Genomic DNA, 18,137 nt, shown 5'->3' on the forward strand with positions numbered 1-18,137 from the left:
CATCTGAGGATGTCTTACACATAAAAAGACACTGGACCAAGAGTTAGAAAACCTAGAAATCAAGCCTTAGAGCTGCACTTATTCTAATATGATCTTGAACATATCTCTAGCCGAACTTAAATTTAATCTGTAAAGTAGGGGTAATCTCACCTCTCACAAAGCTATTAAGTGAAAAAAAGCATGTAAGAAAGTTTTACAAATCATAAGTTACTACATAAAGATCATATTGATAAACATTTATTAAGTACATTTATAGACTTTTATCAGTCTTACAGTACGGACCCCTAACAGTGTTGCTACCATAGATTTCAGTAGTTTGATTGTGCCTTTTCAAGGTCAGTGAAAATGAACTTTTCATCTCTATTTTTGGTTCTTTTATCATTTCAAGAAGTATCTGGGAGGAGGTTTTTTAAAGTACATACTTTAACTGACATTTTATCAGATGTCTCCCGTCCACCTTTGCTCTAAAAAGCTCAAAGTCCTCCCACTTATCCTCTCAGAGTGAGAAAGAGAATAAGCAACTATAACCCTATCTAATAGGTTCTGAAAGCAAAGCCTGGATAGATTAGTTCATTCACTCATTTGCTCATTCAATAAGTATTTACTGGGTACCAAACAGTGTTGGACACTGAAGAACTGCCTAATGGAACAAGTAAATAGAGTACAGCTGACCATTGAACAACACAAATTTGAATTGCACAGATCCACGTACATGCAGATATTTTTCAATAAATACAGTGGGCCCTTCATATCCATGGGTTTCACACTCAACCAACCACAGATCGAAAACAGTATTTTCAATCCATGGTTGGGAACCCATGAATGTGGAGAGCCAACCATATGCTTTATTCTATGCCATTTTATATAAAGGACTTAAGTACTCTCAGATTTTAGTACCCAAGGGGCGTCCGGGAACCAATCTCCTGCAGATACTGAGGGCTGACTGTAGTTAAGTTTTGGGGAAGTCAAAATTTATATGTGGATTTTTCAACTGCACGGCAGGTTGGTGCCCCTAACCCCTGCATTGTTCAAGGTTTAACTGCATGTAGTATGTCTGATGGTAAAAAGTGGTATGGAGCAAAATAAAGCAAGACTAAAGTAGTTAGGGAGTATGAGGAGTAGGAGATAGGGAAAGGCTACTTTATGGCGGTTAAGAAAAGGACTTACTGATAAGTGGACATTGGAACAAATGAAGAAGCAGAGTCCTGTGGCATTCTAATCTTTATGGCACTTTAGGCAGAAGTCCCAAGCATGGGTGTACCTGGCTCGAAGGCCTATGTGGTCGGAACAAAGTGAGGCATAGAAAAGAGCGTGAGGCCTAAAAGGTGTGAGAGAGCGCACACATAGCCAGATCATGCCTTGTGAGATTTTGGGTTTTACCGGAAGTCAAACGACTAGATGGTTTTAAACTTAATAGTGAGATAAGGGTCACTCTTGGCAACAGTAGAAATGCTGAGATTCCAAACACATTTAAAGGCAGAGAGAGACCAGAGCATTTGCTGACTGAATGTCAGTAAAGTTACAGTGTGTCAAAGTGGCATTCTCCAGCAAGGCTGGCCCAGGAGCCAGATGACTCAGCCAAGATTTCTTATATCTTTACATTTCCACCTCCCTCCTGATTATGTCCTCTTCTCCTTTTCTGCTACATAGTTGAAAGGTAAGGAACTGAACTGCTGTTATAATGAAGAAATGTATTACTCTTCGTTATGACATTTTAAATATAATACCCCTAAGAGTAAACATACCAATCACATATTAAATCTTTTTACCACTTTAATGTGTAAGAAAATCTGTTAGAAATGTTTCTCAATATCTTCAAATAGAGCCAGCAAAGTTAAAATACAAAATTTGAAAACTATGTAAATTTAAATAGCCTTTAAAAAAAAAAAAACCATATATAAAGCTCATCATATATTTAGCGAAAGCTGAGTAGCAGAACAATGTTTGATATAATCTTATCTCTGGGGGAAATATATATATATATTTATAGAAAATGTCTCAAAGGATATCTAACTGTTAATAGTAGCTACTGCCAGTGAGGCCCTTATTTACTTAATGCAATTGTATACTTAAAAAAAAAAAAATATTACACTCATAAAATAGACTAAAATGAAAACAAATACAGCACCCACCATATCGAGGTGTAGAAAATGAGACCAAGGACGCCACATCTCTGTGGGGTAGTCAGCCCAGAAGAGAAGCAAACTTTCTCCAAATGTCAGTCCCTATCTTCTGGCCAGACAACAAACCATCCCCCATTCTACCCAAAATAGTAGAGTTCTGTTTAAGGATCAAGTGTGAAGGGGCATGTTTTTGAAAATACTGGCCAGTAGCTACTACCTATTCATCTCTGGCCTTGTAACTCAAACTCTACTTGATAGCTACTTTAGGAAGAGCAGGTTTCTACATTCTATAAAAGGGTGGAACCTTTAGTACTTTGCTATGGGCTGGAAGTCTTAAGGTCAGAGGAACAGGAACTAGAGAGAGAACCAAGTTTTAAACAAGAATCTTTGGGAGCAAAGTAACAAGATGGGGAAGTAGTGTCAGTGACTGTGGTCATAAGGTCGTTAAGGTTCAGGCCTCCAGAAATCAGAGGAAGGTAAGGGGCTAGAGATCCAGGAGAGAAGATTTCTGCCACGCACTAGATCATTGGAACAAATGTTTTCATTGATGACGATGAAAGAAAAAGGTGTGATTTGGGGTGTCAGTGTTACAGACATAGAAACAGATACTGGCTCTCCAGAGGCTTCCCTATGGGTTATTCCCTTTTTCTCTTCTGAACTCTCGCTCTCTTCCACATCTCTCCTCTTTCTAAATTAAACTGGTATACAGGTTTTCCACCCTCACATGTCATTCAAAAATGTATTCTAATAGTATAAAAGGCTTATTCCTAATTCAAAGAGTAATAAATATCCATTGCACATTCTGCTCATTTTTATAAATATGTGTATTTCCCCACCACCCATAGATTAGCCTTTTCCTCTATATTTGGGGGGAACAGTCGCAATTCTATCTGTGCTGTAATATGATACATTTCACACTTTTTTGCATACTACTACATACTAGAGGAGAACAAAAAGGTTACCAAGGAAGCAATATTCGTTTAATTTGCTCATTTAAAAGCTTAGCTAACACAAAACACTAAGGCTGACACAAGAACCTCTCTTAGGAATTCCTGCGTTGTAGAAAATGTTTCAGATTTGTGAAGTGACCTAAATTTTAACCACTGGATATAAAAAAGAGAGTTCCGTGTTTACTAAACAAAGCTATATGTTTCATATTCTTAACTTTAAAAAGATACATTCTTTGACCCAGTGATTTCACTTCCAGAAATTCATACTACAGACACATTCATATATATGTAAAATAATAAGTATGTAAATTCTTTATTGCAGAAGTGTTTTAAAAGCAAATGTTTGGAGAAAACTTTTTTTCATCAATAAAGGACTGGTAAAAACATAATAAATATATATACACTTGCTATCGAAAGAATTATATCCTCCCAAAATTCATATGTTGAAGCCCCACAAGGCACCATCTGATCTGGCCATGTATGTAAGCCCTCTCACACCTTTCAGACCTCATCTACTCTTCACCTCACCCTGTTCCAGCCATGCTGAACTTCAAGCCAAGTACACACATCTATCTACAGGCATACCTCAGAGATATTATGGGCTTGGTTTAACAAGAAAATTGAGACGTCCTAAATTAAATTACAACAGTCCAAAGGGTGGAAGTTAGAAACAAGAAAAGGTTAATCAGTTCACTGCTACAGAGCAAAAACTAACAAGACTGCTTACATTCCTGAGTGTCTGTTGGAACTTTGAATTAACTTCCAGGATTATCCAAAAGAGAGAATAGCCAGGAGCCATTTAACCCCAGGAGCTTCAGCTTCTTGTTTACACATGGATTTGTTAACTCCAAGTCAAGATAATCTCTCTAACCTCCCTTGAAACCACTCAACTGGGTATATATTCCGCCTTGCAGAAGGGTAAGAGCACTGGCTTTTGTAGCGGTCAGAACAGGGCTTGAACCCATGCTTACTTGGGTAAATTTCTTAATCTAAGACTCGATTTTTTCATCTGTAAAACAGATAAGGGCAGTATCTACTTCACTGATTTTTGTACCATTGATAAGGCATATAATATCCCAACAAAGTGCATCTCCCAGCATAAAACGCGCAATAAATATCAAAGATTATCTCATACTTTCGTTCCTCTGTAATGACCAACAGAGAATCTTGTATATGTGACAAACCTGGGTATGATTTCCAACGCTTCCTAGTTGGGTGCACCTGGGTTACTTAACCTCGGTTTCCTCATTCCCATAAAGGTGATGATACATATAACGCATATTAAGTACTTAACAGTATCTGGCGCTCAATGGAGGCTGAACAAACAGGCCAGCTCCCCTTCCCGTCTGCTTTTATTCTCCGAAAGTTCCTGCAACCTGTCGGCCTGTCAGGATGAGACTTTCCCAAGTTTACATATGCACCCTTTCCCAATACCTCAGCTTCTCTGCCGCCTTGCAGGAACTCCTAATTCCTCACTAGTCTGCCCAAATTCCTGAGAACAAATTTTTTCTCCACCTCGCCCCATACCTCGAAAGCTTGTTGTCCCAGTCTCTCCATACCCCTTCACAGCCTTCCTTCCTCCTCATTTTCTCTCCACCCTCCCCAACCCCCATTTGTCACCCTTCGTCAGACTCTACTCCCTATCGCCTCTGAATTCCCAAAGCTGCTCCTTTCTCAGTCCTGGATTTTACTTTCATCACCTCTGGGTCCCCAAAACTCCCTTCTCATGCCTCCTGGTCCCTAACTCTTTCTCCAACTTCCTACCTGGACTTTTCGCCTCTTCAGGGCTGCCGCGTCCAGCCACACGCCGCAGGCCTCCTGCTCTGGGCCTCCGCGTCTCATGGCCGCTCAAGTGGCCAAGCCACCCGGGCAAGGGGATGGGGTCCCGAACCGCTCAGGGAATGACCATACCGCCTCTGCCGACGTTCGAATCTCGCGCCAAGGCGGGGGGCGGGGCTACGTCGCAGCCGCCCGGCGCAGGTACCGCCCCTAGCGTCAGCTCCGGCCCGGCTGAAGCTCCGCCCCTTTCCCCAAGTTCGCCGGACGCTCGCCGGACGACTGCAAATGGATCCTGTAGGCCTGCGGCTCCTTACTTTATACGGTCTTTACGTTTTCCTGATATCATACAAGCGAAGTATTCCGAAAACTATTTTGTGTGAACGCGTTCGCGACACTAAATAAGAAACATGCGTTTTCTTTTTGCTGAGTTAATTGTACTTTCTTACTTTAAATGTAATAATCACCGTGGGCTAAGGGTTTTCCTTATCTAAACGCTGAATCCTCACAATAACCTCAAAGGAAGGGTGGAGCCAAGGCTCCAAAGCTGGGGTCCTTAACACTACCCTAAATGGTTAACACACCCTCTTGTTTATGAATTACTTATGTAATTCAAAAAAAGACAATCTAAATTTCTATGAAAGCACAGGGGAGAGGATTTAGAAAATGTTAAAATGAAATCTAAAAATTTGGAGTCAAGAGCTAGCTTTCAGTCCTGCCTGTCTTCATGACCTGCTGTGTGACCTTGGATTTTAAAGAGGATCAAGTGAGGTAATGTTTGTGAAACGACTTTGTGAATTCTGAAAGCTTCTCAGAAATGCAAAAATGATGGCTTCCCACCTGTCCTTCCATCTCTAACCACAATCTCCACAGATGTTATACATATATATATATATATATATATATATATATATATATAAATATGTGCGCGTGCACACTTGGGGGCTTATCTGTACTTCCTAATTTTTATTCACTGTATATATATTGCTTGTGTACTCTGAAAAAAAGCCATATTATAAAAGTTAACATATAATACTATAAAAAGTTAACATACAACCCTCCTTGATTGAAGGAAAGACCAAAAAATGAAATCTTTGTCAAATTATAAAATGGGATTATGTATATTCTTAAAACACTTTTAACTTATAAAATTTAGTAATAAAACTGCACCCATTTTTCTACCAAAAACAAAAATTCACACATATGAGGCACCAATGTCACCTCAAAGATAAAACAGGAACTGCCCCCTCCTTCCTGTGCCCACCCCCAGGTGCCCCAGCTTCCCCCCCCCCCAAAACAAACAAACAAACAACAATAACGCCACCCACACTGAGAGCAGGCCCATGGGTCTCCCTGGGACAGGAGACAAAACACAAAGAGGCAGCTGTTTTCATAGTCACTTTATTGCATCCTGGACATATTATAATGAATTCAGACCACCCCCAGCTCCAGCCCCAATGAATTCCAATACCTCTTGGTCAAGTGTTTCCCTCTGCCTGGAATGCCTTTCCTCCTCTCCATCTGTAAACTCCTATTCACCCTTCTCAACCCAAGACCCTGAGGGTCCAGGAAGCACTGATTATTCCCTCCTCAGTGCTTCCCCTGACAGTTCATTCTTATATTAAAGCCTTTGATGCTGCATTGATCCACAGGGCTAGGTTGGTGGCCTGTCTCTGAGCAGAGGCCTAGGAAACACTGAAGGGATGGATACCTGATAATGTGAACAAGGGAACCAGGAGAGAGACTGGGAACAGGATGTATGGACATAGAGGCCAGAGTCAGGAAGGTTGGGCTCACTGTCTGTGATGGTGACTGAAGAGGTATGAGGCACTATCTAGGATCCATCTGCACCTGACACAATCTTTACTTTGGGGGCTTCTCTGGAGCTCTAGAACTCCAGGCTGGGGTCCAAACAATGGTAAGATCCTACACACATTTTGGCCCTGTCCCTCACCTATCCACCAATGAAATCTGGGTAAAGAAGCGTTGCTGAGGCCTCCTCTGCCTCTCAGCTCAAATCCGACACTGGCCTAAATTCCACCTCACCCCTTCCCAGATAATCTGGAAGCCCCAAACCAAAGTGTTGGCCCCAACTGATCCCCCCAGCTTCGCCCCTAGTGAGAGGCAAGGTGGGGAGGCAAACCAAGGTGGGTCACATCTTTATCTCTTTCCCTTTCCCAGGGCAGGAAGCTAAGGCAGGCCCAGGAGTGTACCCCAGCAGCTCCCAGCCAATCCCCAAATTCAAGAACTAGCCAGTGCCATCCTTGGCAGCTGAGGCATGCGCAGAGTCACCGCAGGCCAGACACAAACAACTTTACCAGGCCTTGTTCCCATCTGGAGCCAAGCCCGGACCCCTGGGCTCCCACTCTACCTCCCTCCCTACCAGCTGCCACATTCCTTCACTGGGTCTTCTGATTGAGTTTGCGCCGTACCAGCTGGCTCAGGAAGAATGCGGTAAGAACACTGCTGCCCACAGTGAGCAGGAAGAGGCCAGAGAAGTTGTGGGGCCAGCGGGTGTGCAGTGGCTCATAGATGGACCGCCGGGCCTCATAGTCCAGTGCCACAGCCTCCAGCTGAGCCAGTGTGCACAGCACCAAGAAGACATGGAAGAGCTGGTGGCCCTGTCCAAAGACGTGGCAGCTGCCAGGGAACCAGCGCTCAGGCATGAAGGCTGAGAAGAAAGCAGCAGCCAAAAGGAAGAAGACCACCTGGCACTTGTGGTAAAGAAGAGCAGGGTCATCCATGGCAGAGTTGGGGGACACCAGGATGCGGTGAGCCACTGGGCTGATGTCCAGTGCATAGGCCAGTGCTGAGGGCATCTCTTGGCAAGTGCGGCCCAGGAGGCCAGGCTTCTGGATATACTTGCTGTAGCAGGAGCCAGTGCAGGAAAGCCAGGCGAGAAAGGCAGCCATGGGCAAGAAAATGGCCTGCACCTGGGCATGCCAGGCAGGCTCAATGGCATAGTAGAAGTGTGCCAGGGCACTGCCAAATTGGTACACGGCCACACCCACGTAGTCCAGGAAGAAGAAGCTGTAATGCCAGAACTCCGACTTGGCCTGGAGGAGGTGAGCCAAGGCACTGAAGGAGAGGTAGGTGAAGGAGGCGAGGACAATGATGAAGAGGGGCAGGGCGTGGGGGTCTCCCCAGAAGTCCACGGTCCCCGCAAAGATGGCTAGCCGCAGCAGCAGCACCAGGGCTGCCAGCAGGTGGGTCCAAACGTTCACAGCCTCATTGTGCTGCTGGAATAGTGTGCGGAAGTAGAAGCGCCAGGTCTGATGCAGCGGCCGGTAGCCCACATAGATGTACGGCTTCCAGAAGAGGGGTGGCACCTTGGCTCGGTCTACCGTGAAGACAGGCTCTGGCTGCGCAGACGGCTGAGGCTTTTGGTAGGCCTGTCGCAAACTGGGCAGAAGGTGACTGAGCTTCTGGGCCACCAGCGTGGCCATTGCTGTGGGCCGGGCAGGGAACTAGGGGAGGGACCAGAAAAATTCAAAGGCTGATCTCCTCACCCCGACACCCCCATGCCCAGTTCTTACTCCCTCCTCCATGCCCCTTTATCCCTATACTGAGTTTCAGAGAAGAGGAATTGTCCTAAGTTGTCCTCATGATTGTCCAGCTCCCTGATGTATCCACGTGCCTGGAACATTGCCTGGCACATGATACACGCTCAATAAATGTTTGAGAAACGGGTTCATGAGGTTCATTACCACTACCATCCTTTTTCCAGTCCAGGCTCCACATAGCAGCCCTCATCGTTTTCTCATGTGTTCATTACTGCCATCACCCGGTGGTGACAATGACCTTGCTAACAAATCCTCTGCCGCTACCTTTAGGCCCTTCGGTTTCCCACTGACCCCACATTACCCTACATGATTTGGTCCCTGCTACCTTTTCCAGCCTTATTTTTCAACCACAATGAACTCAAATCCAGCTACAGCCTCACCAACCCCCTGGGCTATGATATGAATTCAGTTTGCAATCTTAACCACTACCCTAAACTGCCCTTTGCAAGTCAAGATGGCAGGCACTATTAATCATTTCATAATTACATACTATACACAGTTTTGCCTGGTGCCAGTTGTTTATTTCAGGTTTATCCTTATTGACTGTGTCATTCATTAAATCAAAAAACCGATTGAAAAACCAACAGCTGCCAGACAACTCCCCTCCCTGAAATAAATTCCCTCCAACAAGTTTATTGGACTCAGCATCCAAGTCTTTGGACCATCGTTCATCAGATTTTACTATAACTACTTTTGCACAAGTCACTGCAAAAGGCAAGGAAATCTGGGCAGTGAAAAGCATTCATGTGCCCTGCCACCAGCAGCGCCATGATCGCCCCACAAAGCCACTCAATAATTCAAAGTCCAAGTAAATGCAGGGGGCTTGCTATGCACAGACAGCACCAAGACAAGCTCCTAGCCCATACTCCTCACCCTCAGCCTGATTTGCTTCTATAAGCTCCTCCCACATTACAATCCTGGAGTCAGTTCTAGTCTGCTGCCTTTCCTAGTCCAGTGGGAAGGCAGGTGTGAAATAAGTCATTACACCACGACACAAGGTGTGCTATGACAGGGGAGTCTAGGGTTCTTCCACTTTCTATTCCCCAGATGGCCTGGCACAGGACAGGTTTAGGAAGCAGACCTTGATGGACTAATTAATGGGACCACTTCTATCCTGAACACTAGAACCCCTCCCCCGGCCACAGCCCGCCTTGCTGGTTGAGACCCAACAATGGATTTCTTCTCCTCCTCAAGGGCTCCAGCCTCAACAATCTGGCCTCTGCCCTGTCTACAACTTTGTCTTCCCAACTCAGAAACTCGGGAAGCCATTAAAGGGCTCTGAGAGCATCTCATGAAGCTCCTTTGTTTTACACCGTGGGAACAAGCACAGAGAAAGGGAGGCCTTTTCCACAGTTGCCCAATCCAGCAAGGTTTCCATCACACCACAAGGGCCAGGGAAGGATGACATGTGATGGTGGCCTAGGTCCTGGGTCCCTGCAATCCATTAAATCCAATGCAATGTTCCATATCCCACTCTTAGAACTACCTAAAGCATAGCAGCAGATTAAAGGCTCTGAGAAGTCCTGCAGCAAAGAAGCCTGCTTTGCTTTGTTATTGAACCTATATTTGCCAAGCTCACATGACCAAAGATTCCCTTCTCAGTAATAATTATAGAGCCAGCTGAAATGTAATATGTTTACTATATGCTCACTCTTTACAACTTTGTTGTGACTAATTCTCATAACTAGCCTGTGAGGTAGGTATTATTATATCTATTTTGTTGTTGAGGGTAGTGAAGTTCAGAGAGGTTAGAAGCTCCTTACCCAAGGTCACACGGAGACAGAGAGAGGAGGAGTCAGGACTTGAACTCAGCTCTCTGACTGCAGAGCCACTCCGCTGCTGCCCTGACTCCTGTCACACCTATCTGCATCCCACAGAACTACTTTGGAAAAGACTGGTCTAAAGCAGGCAACCAAGTCCTTTTCTATAAATTATTTCCTTAGGCTTCCAGCAACTGACTCACACCCAGGGACCCGTTTCCTCCAGTTACCCGGCTCTGCTCCAGTGAGGCAGCTCTGGCTCACAGTCATCTCCTCCGATAGGTGACAGGTCATTCACAGCCCTCCCCCTCCCCCAGGCACAGTGGACCCTAAACACAGAACCTAGAGGCCACATGCCGGGATAAGAGAGGTCCTGCTGCCCTATTTCCTTTAGACCTCAGCCAGAGGCCCCATTCTATCTCAATAATTCTATTTTCAGAATTAGTTCCCATCTCCTGACTCTATGGAAAGAGGCCCTGGATCCAGGGAAAAGGAGCAAGGGCAGGGGTCCAGCATGAGGTCAAAAGATGAGGGTGGTGATCCAGAGGGCACCCTCAGGGCAATCACTAAGTAGTCTGCGCACCAGGCTGCCAAGACTCCTGTCCCAGACATCCCAGCCAAGCCTAGTACAGCTCCATGGCCCCCTTGTACTGCTTACCTAGAGATTTCTCTCAAGCTGGGGGCTGATGACTTTGGCTATGGGACTGGGCAAATTCGCCAGATACCAAACACTGGGTGGCACTTCCACAGCTGAGGGTCACTAGGGGCGAGGCTTCCAGGGACTGGAGGTGTCTTGTGTGATGTCACCAGAGGGTGGGGCTAAAGACAATCTCCACTCCTCCCCTCTCCCCCGTATCTCCACTCTCATATTGATCAAATCTAGGCTAAACTCTGCCTTGTTAGCCAGATCTCAGCTGCAAAAGGAAACTCACCATCCACTTCTGCATGAAACATCTGGGGAACTGAAGTTGGCTGAAAAGTTATGACTTACCCAAGACCACACAGCAAGGCAGGCAAAGCTGGGCTGAGACCAGGTGTCCAGGACCTAGTTGATGGATGTTAGGCAAGCTTGACTGGCTTCTGCACCCTCTTCAGTGGGAATCAGAATAGAAAGAAGTTAGGATGAAAACAGACAGCAGATACTATAAAGGCTCATGACAGAGATGGACTTCAGATTCAGACATACCAGGTTTTGATACAGGACATCACTTGTAAAATTCTTAATCTTTTAGCAGGAAATGAAAAGGGACATCTCTTGCAGAGTTCTTGATCTTTTTAGTAAACCTAGATTTCTTCCCTACTTTCTTTAGGAAAAAGGCCCTCCCCCTCAAATCCTGATAATTGCCCCAAAACTGGTAACTCAGATCTTCTGGTTATTGATTGATAAGGGTCATTGGCCCATTGTTGCAGAAATGGTGTTAGGCCAGACAAGGTTTGAGTCTGAGAGGGGAGGGGACTTTAGGCCAAAGTTCTTTTTTACTCTTTAAGAAATATATTAACCAAGCCTATTTCCCTTTACTCACTTAATAGGCAAATCAATAATAGAAATTAATAGATATATGATTTAAAAAATAAGTTTGTATCTTCTTTTCCTTGCCTAGAAACTGAGATGGCACTTCAGGAAACCCATGACCCCACCCTGACTGAGGCAGAAAGGGAAAGAGCTCCATGAAATCCCAAAAGGCAGGGACACTGGCCCTCTCTGCAGGAAGCAGATACAGAAGAAGAGACCGCCTGTCCCTCAGCATCCATACTAATAAGGGGGTTCATGGCTCTTAGAAAAGAGTTAGGCAGGAAAGTTAGTTAGGAAGTTTCAGGTCTGCCTGCAAAGACATTGAGGTCATCCTATCCTAGAAAGGGCCGCCCCTAATCTGCCCACAATTAAGCAAGCCTTCTGCTGTATGCCTTCTGGCATTTTTAGGCTAAAAGTAACTCATAGAAAGAAACAGGTAAGCAGAAAATTAGGTACCAGTTTAAACCAGTCACTCGTACTTGCACAATAAAGACCCAACCAGGTCAACTCACCTGAGCCTCATTGTACTATCATTATAATATGGTGCATATACCCAGAAGTTCATTAATATCATTATAACAGACTGAATTCTGGAAACGAACATGTGCAGAAAGCAAATGAAAATCACTGAATCCTATCAATCTTAGCTGTCAATCAAGGAAGCCCACCCCTCTAAGAAAAGTAACCACCACAGCAAATAGAGATAAAAACCCCAAAGGCTTTGTTACCAGACCTTTTGAGCCACGCTTCTCTTGCTCAGGCCCGCTTCCATGTCTGGAAGTATACTTTCCCTTCTAATAAAGTTTTTATTTTCTGCTGTATTTCAGTGTCTTGTTCAGTTCTTTGTTCGAGACATCAAGAACCTGGACAACGCGCCCAGAGAGGATCCCCTCTCTCCGGTAACATCTTGTCTTGTAATTCCATAACATACTAGCTATGTGCCCTAAGACAAATGACTTACCTTCTCTGATCCTTAGCTCCCTCATGAGAATTATAATATTAACTACTTAATAGGTCATTTGAAAGATTAAATTTATTAGAAAAATGTTTTAGCACAGTTTGGGGAATGAATAAATGATTGCTATTATTAATTATTATTAATAGTAGTTGTAATTAGTAGTAGTAATATTTGAAATATCCCCAGCCTGAGAGATTTGCTTGTGGTTCTCTAAAATACTCAGTACTCTTTTAGCTCTCAGTAGTGGGTTCCACTGGATTTGGGGCCTTTAGAAAGTTAACTGTCTCTTTAAATATTTACTTTTCTCCTGATGTGGTGGCTGAAAACTTGACTCTTACTGGAAATTACTGTTTGACTATCGCTATGGACACGTAAGCCTTTGATTATAGGAACATAACATTCTAAACAAGCTTTCTGCTCTGTAACCCTGCTTACGCACCTGACCTGTGAGTTGACAGATAGTGAATAGAAGAAAGATAGCCCTTTGTGTTTAGACAGAATGAAGAATAGGATTTTAGGCTTAAAAATCCTGCACCTCTACATTTTGGGGCTGCTTAATTAGGGGTCTGCGTACCCCTGGCAGACCCAGCTGGCTGAATAAAGAGTGTGTTTCCTATAACTCACTGAGTTCTGGTGGTCTGTGTGTCTTTGGGGGGCTGGCGGCCACAACACTGATGGTACATTTAGGGACCAGGGAAGTTTGGCTGGTGTTTGGACTTCTGAGGACACTGACCTTATTAAATAATTAAACTTTTCTCAGCAAAGGCCATTCAGAGTAACCCCTCTCTGGATTCACAGAGCCCCGAAGATTTGCACTTGCCCACAGACCCAAGAAGTGGTTGGGAAGTGAAACCCCCAGGGAAAGGGCCATACCCCCAGCAGCCCCATCCTGGAGCCAGGAAAATGAGAGTGAAAGCGGGTAGAGAGTGCTAGCAGGTAATCCAAAAGGCACGGGGCCTGGCTGGGCATGTCTTGCAGGTTTAGGCTTCCAGGTTGGCTGAGTCTCAGAATTAAGACCTCCAACGCCCAAGTGGAAGTTCCTGTCAATCCTAGCAGCTCTTTCTTTCTCTCTTCTCCCACATCCTCAGCCTTCCCAATTCACAATCCCCTTTTCCTAAACTCTAAGTCAACCTCCTCACCTAGCTCTTCTACCAAGGCATACTCACCCTCACTGCCTCCTGATCTCCACCTGATGCACACTGTCAAAGAGTCCCCTAAGACCTCTGAGGGCAAAACAGAGGACCAGGTTGTACGGATGGGGTAGTAAATGGGCTTTGGAGTGGGTGCAGCCCACAAATTTTAATCAGTGTTTGCTATATGCCAGGCACAAGAAACACCCCCGGGGCTTGGCTTGGGCACATGGTGAATGAAACAGACAGGCTCCCAGCCCTAACAAACCAAATGCTCAGGGGCCTAGGAAAATCCGGCCCAGAGAGAAGCCACCCAAGTGGTGACTGTAGAGAACTAGAGAGAGCCGCTGCCCCAGGGGAGGGTGTCTATCATTCACCTCTGGCAGACTATTTTAAAAAAAAGTGAGGGTGAGATTTCGAGTATGCAACTTACCTGCTATGTGACTTTGCTGAAGTCTCTTAATATCTCAGAGCCTATTTTCTTATTTATAATCAGAAGATAGTAATAGCTACCTCAAAGACTCTTGCAAAAGCAAAACAAACATGGATGCTGAGAGCTGGCTCTATTACAGACTTGGCTCCACTATTTTTGTTGAGTTTTAGTCCTGGCTTAGCCATTCGGTCCTTGTCCGTTCACCTCTTGGCCCTATTTCTCCAAATGTCCTGGAAAGTGAATTCACCAGCGACTTCAAAGGGCCCTTCAGGCCCTGAAACATCACAACATTTGTTTTAGACTGCCTAGGTGCCAGGGTTGGAGCTTTGCCGTAAACAAGGCAGTTAAAACGCCACCTTTATAGAACTAATAGCCCAGGAAATTAACAGTTAATGGAAACACCTAAGGGTATAAATAACCTGACTTGAAGCTTTAACAGCCTAACTAAATAACTGCCTACTATTACTTGGTTATAATTCCACTTCTTCTGGCTCCTTCCTTGTATGCAAAATACAGTTGACTCTTGAACAACACAGGTTTTAACTGCGCGGGTCCATTTATATGCAGATTTTTAAAATAAATACATACAGTATTGTAAATGTATTTTCCTTATGATTTCCCTAACAACATTTTCTTTTCTCTAGCAGACATTATTGTGAGAATAAAGTAAATAATACATATAATATACAAAAATATGTGTTCAACAACAGTTTATGTTATCATTAAAGCTTCTGGTCAACAGTAAGCTATGAGTAAAGTTCATTGAGAGATAAAAGTTTATAAGGGAACTTTTGACTAAGGGGTGGGGTGGGGGCGGAAGGCAGCACCCCTAATCCCTTCTTGTTCAAGGGTCAACTGTATTCACTGTTGCTTTTCTAGGCTCTGATTGTTCACCACACTCCCTTAAAGACAACTCTATCTTGCCACGGAAAGCAAGGTTTAACGTCTTTAAATAAAAATACTAAGGCTAAACCTGTTTCGACACTGGGGCTATCAAGAGGTAAACTCTCTTGAGGGGTCTTAACAAGGACAACACGGTATGACAGAGCCTGAAATATTAATAAGACCAGACAGTAACATTAATAATTTACGGTTGCTTGCTGTTTATGAAGAACTTCCACACACATTTCATCTCTCCCTTGCAGCAACCTTTTGAACCTGCATCTAAGCCGGCGTCGCAGCTCCAGAGGCAGGCTGGCAGACCACAGCATGTCTGTCTGACTCCAAAACCAGTGCTCTTGCCCTTCATCCACTGTGGTCAACTCCCTGGTATCCAGTGAGTGGTCACAGATTATACAAAGTTTTCACCCCTGGCTGGCCTCCCAATCTTGCAGCAACTGGGTCACCTCCCTCAATGCAAACCAGTTTCTCAACACAGCCCAATGTGTTTAAAGAAAATGTCCCTGTCTACCGCCATGTTACCCTGAACAAGCCAAATCTGATCTCAGAAGCCAAGCAGGATCAGGCCTGATTAGTACTTGGGTGGGAGACCACCTAGGAAGACCAGGTGCTATAGGCATAAACAATACAAAGTAAGGATTGTAAACTGACAAGGTCCTTGCAATCTGTGAGTTCAACAAAGAGTTGCATCGAAGGAAGGAAGGCAGGAAGGAAGGAAGGAAAGAACGAACGAAAATGTCCTTCCATGTCTTCCAAAACTAAACAGAAACCATTTTTGTTTTTTTGTAACTGCACTTTGAGCCTCCACTTGTACAGAAAAGTGTGATTAGAATGAAATAAATAACTCTTAAAGGAATTCTCCTGTGGAGCTCAGACTTACAAATGTTCTGAGGACAGGGAAGAGCCTGGAGGAGAAAAAAGCGGGCGCAGCGAGGTTGAGTAAGCTGGCTACAGTTGCCCAGCATGGGCGGACAGAAAAGGGCCCTGAGTTTCACCACTGACCAGCCAGAACCCCTCTGGACCAGGAACTGAGGCTGGAGAGAGACAGCCTCTCACCGAGCAGCCCAGTGATGGCACAAGCACTATGACAGGAGACTGGGTCATCCTCTCAGGATCCTGGGGCAACCCACCCAGGTGCAACCAGGCCCTGAGAATCCATCAAACTCTCAACCACCTCAGCCTTGGCCTGACCTGGTTGCTTACTCTAGCCAGGTCTTCCGGGACTGTCCCAGGGAAGCCTCCGGGTCCTCAAAGCCTACAGGCCTGAGGCAAGTGCTGTGGGTGGTATGGGGCCCCCTCTCTCCTTCCCTCACTGGGTGGGGAGAACCCCATGCTCTCCTGACGCCAAGGGAGCCCTCTCCATGGCAAGGATCCTATGCTTCGGGGGAGGAAGAGCCCCTCGCGGTCCCTAGCTGTGCTGTTCCCGCTGTGTTCGGTTTCTAAACAGGGACCCTCTCACTTTACCCAATTCCAGGTACTCACACCCCTTTTTGCCTTTAGAGTCTCCCTAAATTACTCCTCTGGTAGAAGGAGCGAGCTCCCTGCCTATCTTCCTCCGGGCACCACGGCTCTCCTGGCCATCTGTCCCCTGCTCCTACAAACTCACAGATGTGCCCGCCACCCCTCCCCGCTACAGCTCCGATCCCCGCTGGTCCCTGAGATACCTCGCCTTCGACTCGGCTCCTCCTTCCCGCTCGGGCTCCCTCCGCGGCGGTGCCCCCTCCAGGCGATTTCCCCGGGCAACCGGAGATCCACCCCCTCCAGCAACGCAGTCCCCCCTGTGTCCCCAATTCCCACCCCCACGTGATCCGTCCCACACCCACACCCTCACACGCACACTGAGCTTGGAACTTTCCGCTGGACCCCGCACCCCGCTGCGCCTCGCGGGGGCGGGGGGGCACCTTCCACACACCATTCGCCTCTCCCACCGCCTCCCAGCCCAGTACCTGCGGCAGGAGGAGCGGAGCTGGGAGAGACGGCCCTAGGCGTCCGGGCTGCAAGCGCGCAGATTAAAGGGCGGCCGGGAGGCGGCCCCGCCCGGATCCGGGGGAGGACGGGCAGCCGCTAGCGGCGAACCGGAGAGGCTCGAAGGACTCGGAGCCGGGCGGGCCTCCGCCCTCTGGAGACTGGGCGATCGCGAGCGCCCACCTCGCAAGCAGTCTCTTCTCCACGGCGTCCACGTGTTGCATGCGGAGGCGAAAAAGTTCACTCACACTGACGACGGAGTCTTGGGAGTTCCTTTGGTCACTGTGCAGATGAGGAAACGGAGGCCGCCGAGCAGAAGTGGTTGTCCAAGGCCCAGTGCTCAGCCTGTGGCACTGCTGGGGCTCCAGCTGAGCGGTTCCCACTTCCTGTGACTGGAACCACAAGCTCCAGGCCTTGTCGACTTGATGGGGAGGGAGCAAGTTGTAGCAGGAGCAGGACAAGTTTCCCAGCTTGAGCCCATGCCAGCACTGAAGCCACTTAAAGCCACACACGCCACCCTCACTAAGCTACTTCTCGTCAAGATAAGCCTGGCCTTCCCCATCTTCACCTACTCCCCGAGGAGCTCCACCCCACCTCTGCACCCCTGTCTTGTTCGAGTTCCCACCTAAAGCTTTCTCCTAGGGCAGTGTCCTCTGATCTGCTCATTTTATGGAAAGCAAAACTGAGGCCCAGAGGGGAGAAACAATATATTCCAGGTCACTGCTCCTGATGTATTCCGGCTCTGAGATATGGACCTGGAGTTGTGTTTGGGGAAAAAAGTCAATCATAAAACTTGGCTCTAGTTATTTGAGAGTCAAATGATAAATATGATAGAAGTAAGAATGGTGATCAGTTATGGAGCACTTGCTATGTGCCAGGCCCGATGCAAAGCCCCTTACATGCACTGTAGGCCCATGAGGATTTTCTGTCATTACCTCAGTTAATGGATGAGGAAACAGACTCTGGAGGATACTATTTGCCAAAAGCCATCCATTTGGCTAGTGACAGGCCTGGATCCAAGCCCAGTTCTTCTGCTACATAGTACTTGTACCAATGAGTGAAGCTG

At 46.2% G+C, this 18,137-nt stretch overlaps 2 protein-coding genes across 6 annotated transcripts in view; both read right to left on the bottom strand.

The window, feature by feature from the left end:
• LOC107502522 (aurora kinase A and ninein interacting protein) overlaps positions 1-5,010 on the bottom strand; it is an 18,453-nt gene extending 13,443 nt beyond the window's left edge. The window contains exon 1 of the mRNA XM_016129811.2: positions 4,838-5,010. Coding sequence (XP_015985297.2) covers positions 4,838-4,915 — 78 coding nt within the window. The 5' untranslated portion in view covers positions 4,916-5,010. The remainder of the gene's footprint in view (positions 1-4,837) is intronic.
• A 1,224-nt stretch (positions 5,011-6,234) lies between these two features.
• On the bottom strand, positions 6,235-17,422 carry PAQR7 (progestin and adipoQ receptor family member 7). 5 transcript variants are annotated; one of them, XM_016129842.2, is made up of 3 exons: positions 17,053-17,422; positions 11,164-11,261; positions 6,235-8,316 (listed from the first exon to the last, which is right to left on the bottom strand). In XM_016129842.2, the coding sequence occupies exon 3, from the start codon at positions 8,293-8,295 to the stop codon at positions 7,249-7,251; it is 1,047 nt and encodes a 348-aa protein (XP_015985328.2). In that variant the 5' UTR covers positions 8,296-8,316; positions 11,164-11,261; positions 17,053-17,422; the 3' UTR covers positions 6,235-7,248. The 5 variants fall into 5 exon arrangements, with proteins under 5 accessions (XP_015985328.2, XP_015985331.2, XP_015985329.2 ...); XM_016129845.2 differs by lacking the exon at positions 17,053-17,422 and adding an exon at positions 16,944-17,040; XM_016129843.2 differs by lacking the exon at positions 17,053-17,422 and adding an exon at positions 16,771-16,887.
• Between the last annotated feature and the right edge of the window lie 715 nt (positions 17,423-18,137).

This window comes from Rousettus aegyptiacus, unplaced genomic scaffold, assembly GCF_014176215.1.
Source record: "Rousettus aegyptiacus isolate mRouAeg1 unplaced genomic scaffold, mRouAeg1.p scaffold_m13_p_1, whole genome shotgun sequence".
In the NCBI taxonomy this organism is placed as follows: domain Eukaryota; kingdom Metazoa; phylum Chordata; class Mammalia; order Chiroptera; family Pteropodidae; genus Rousettus; species Rousettus aegyptiacus.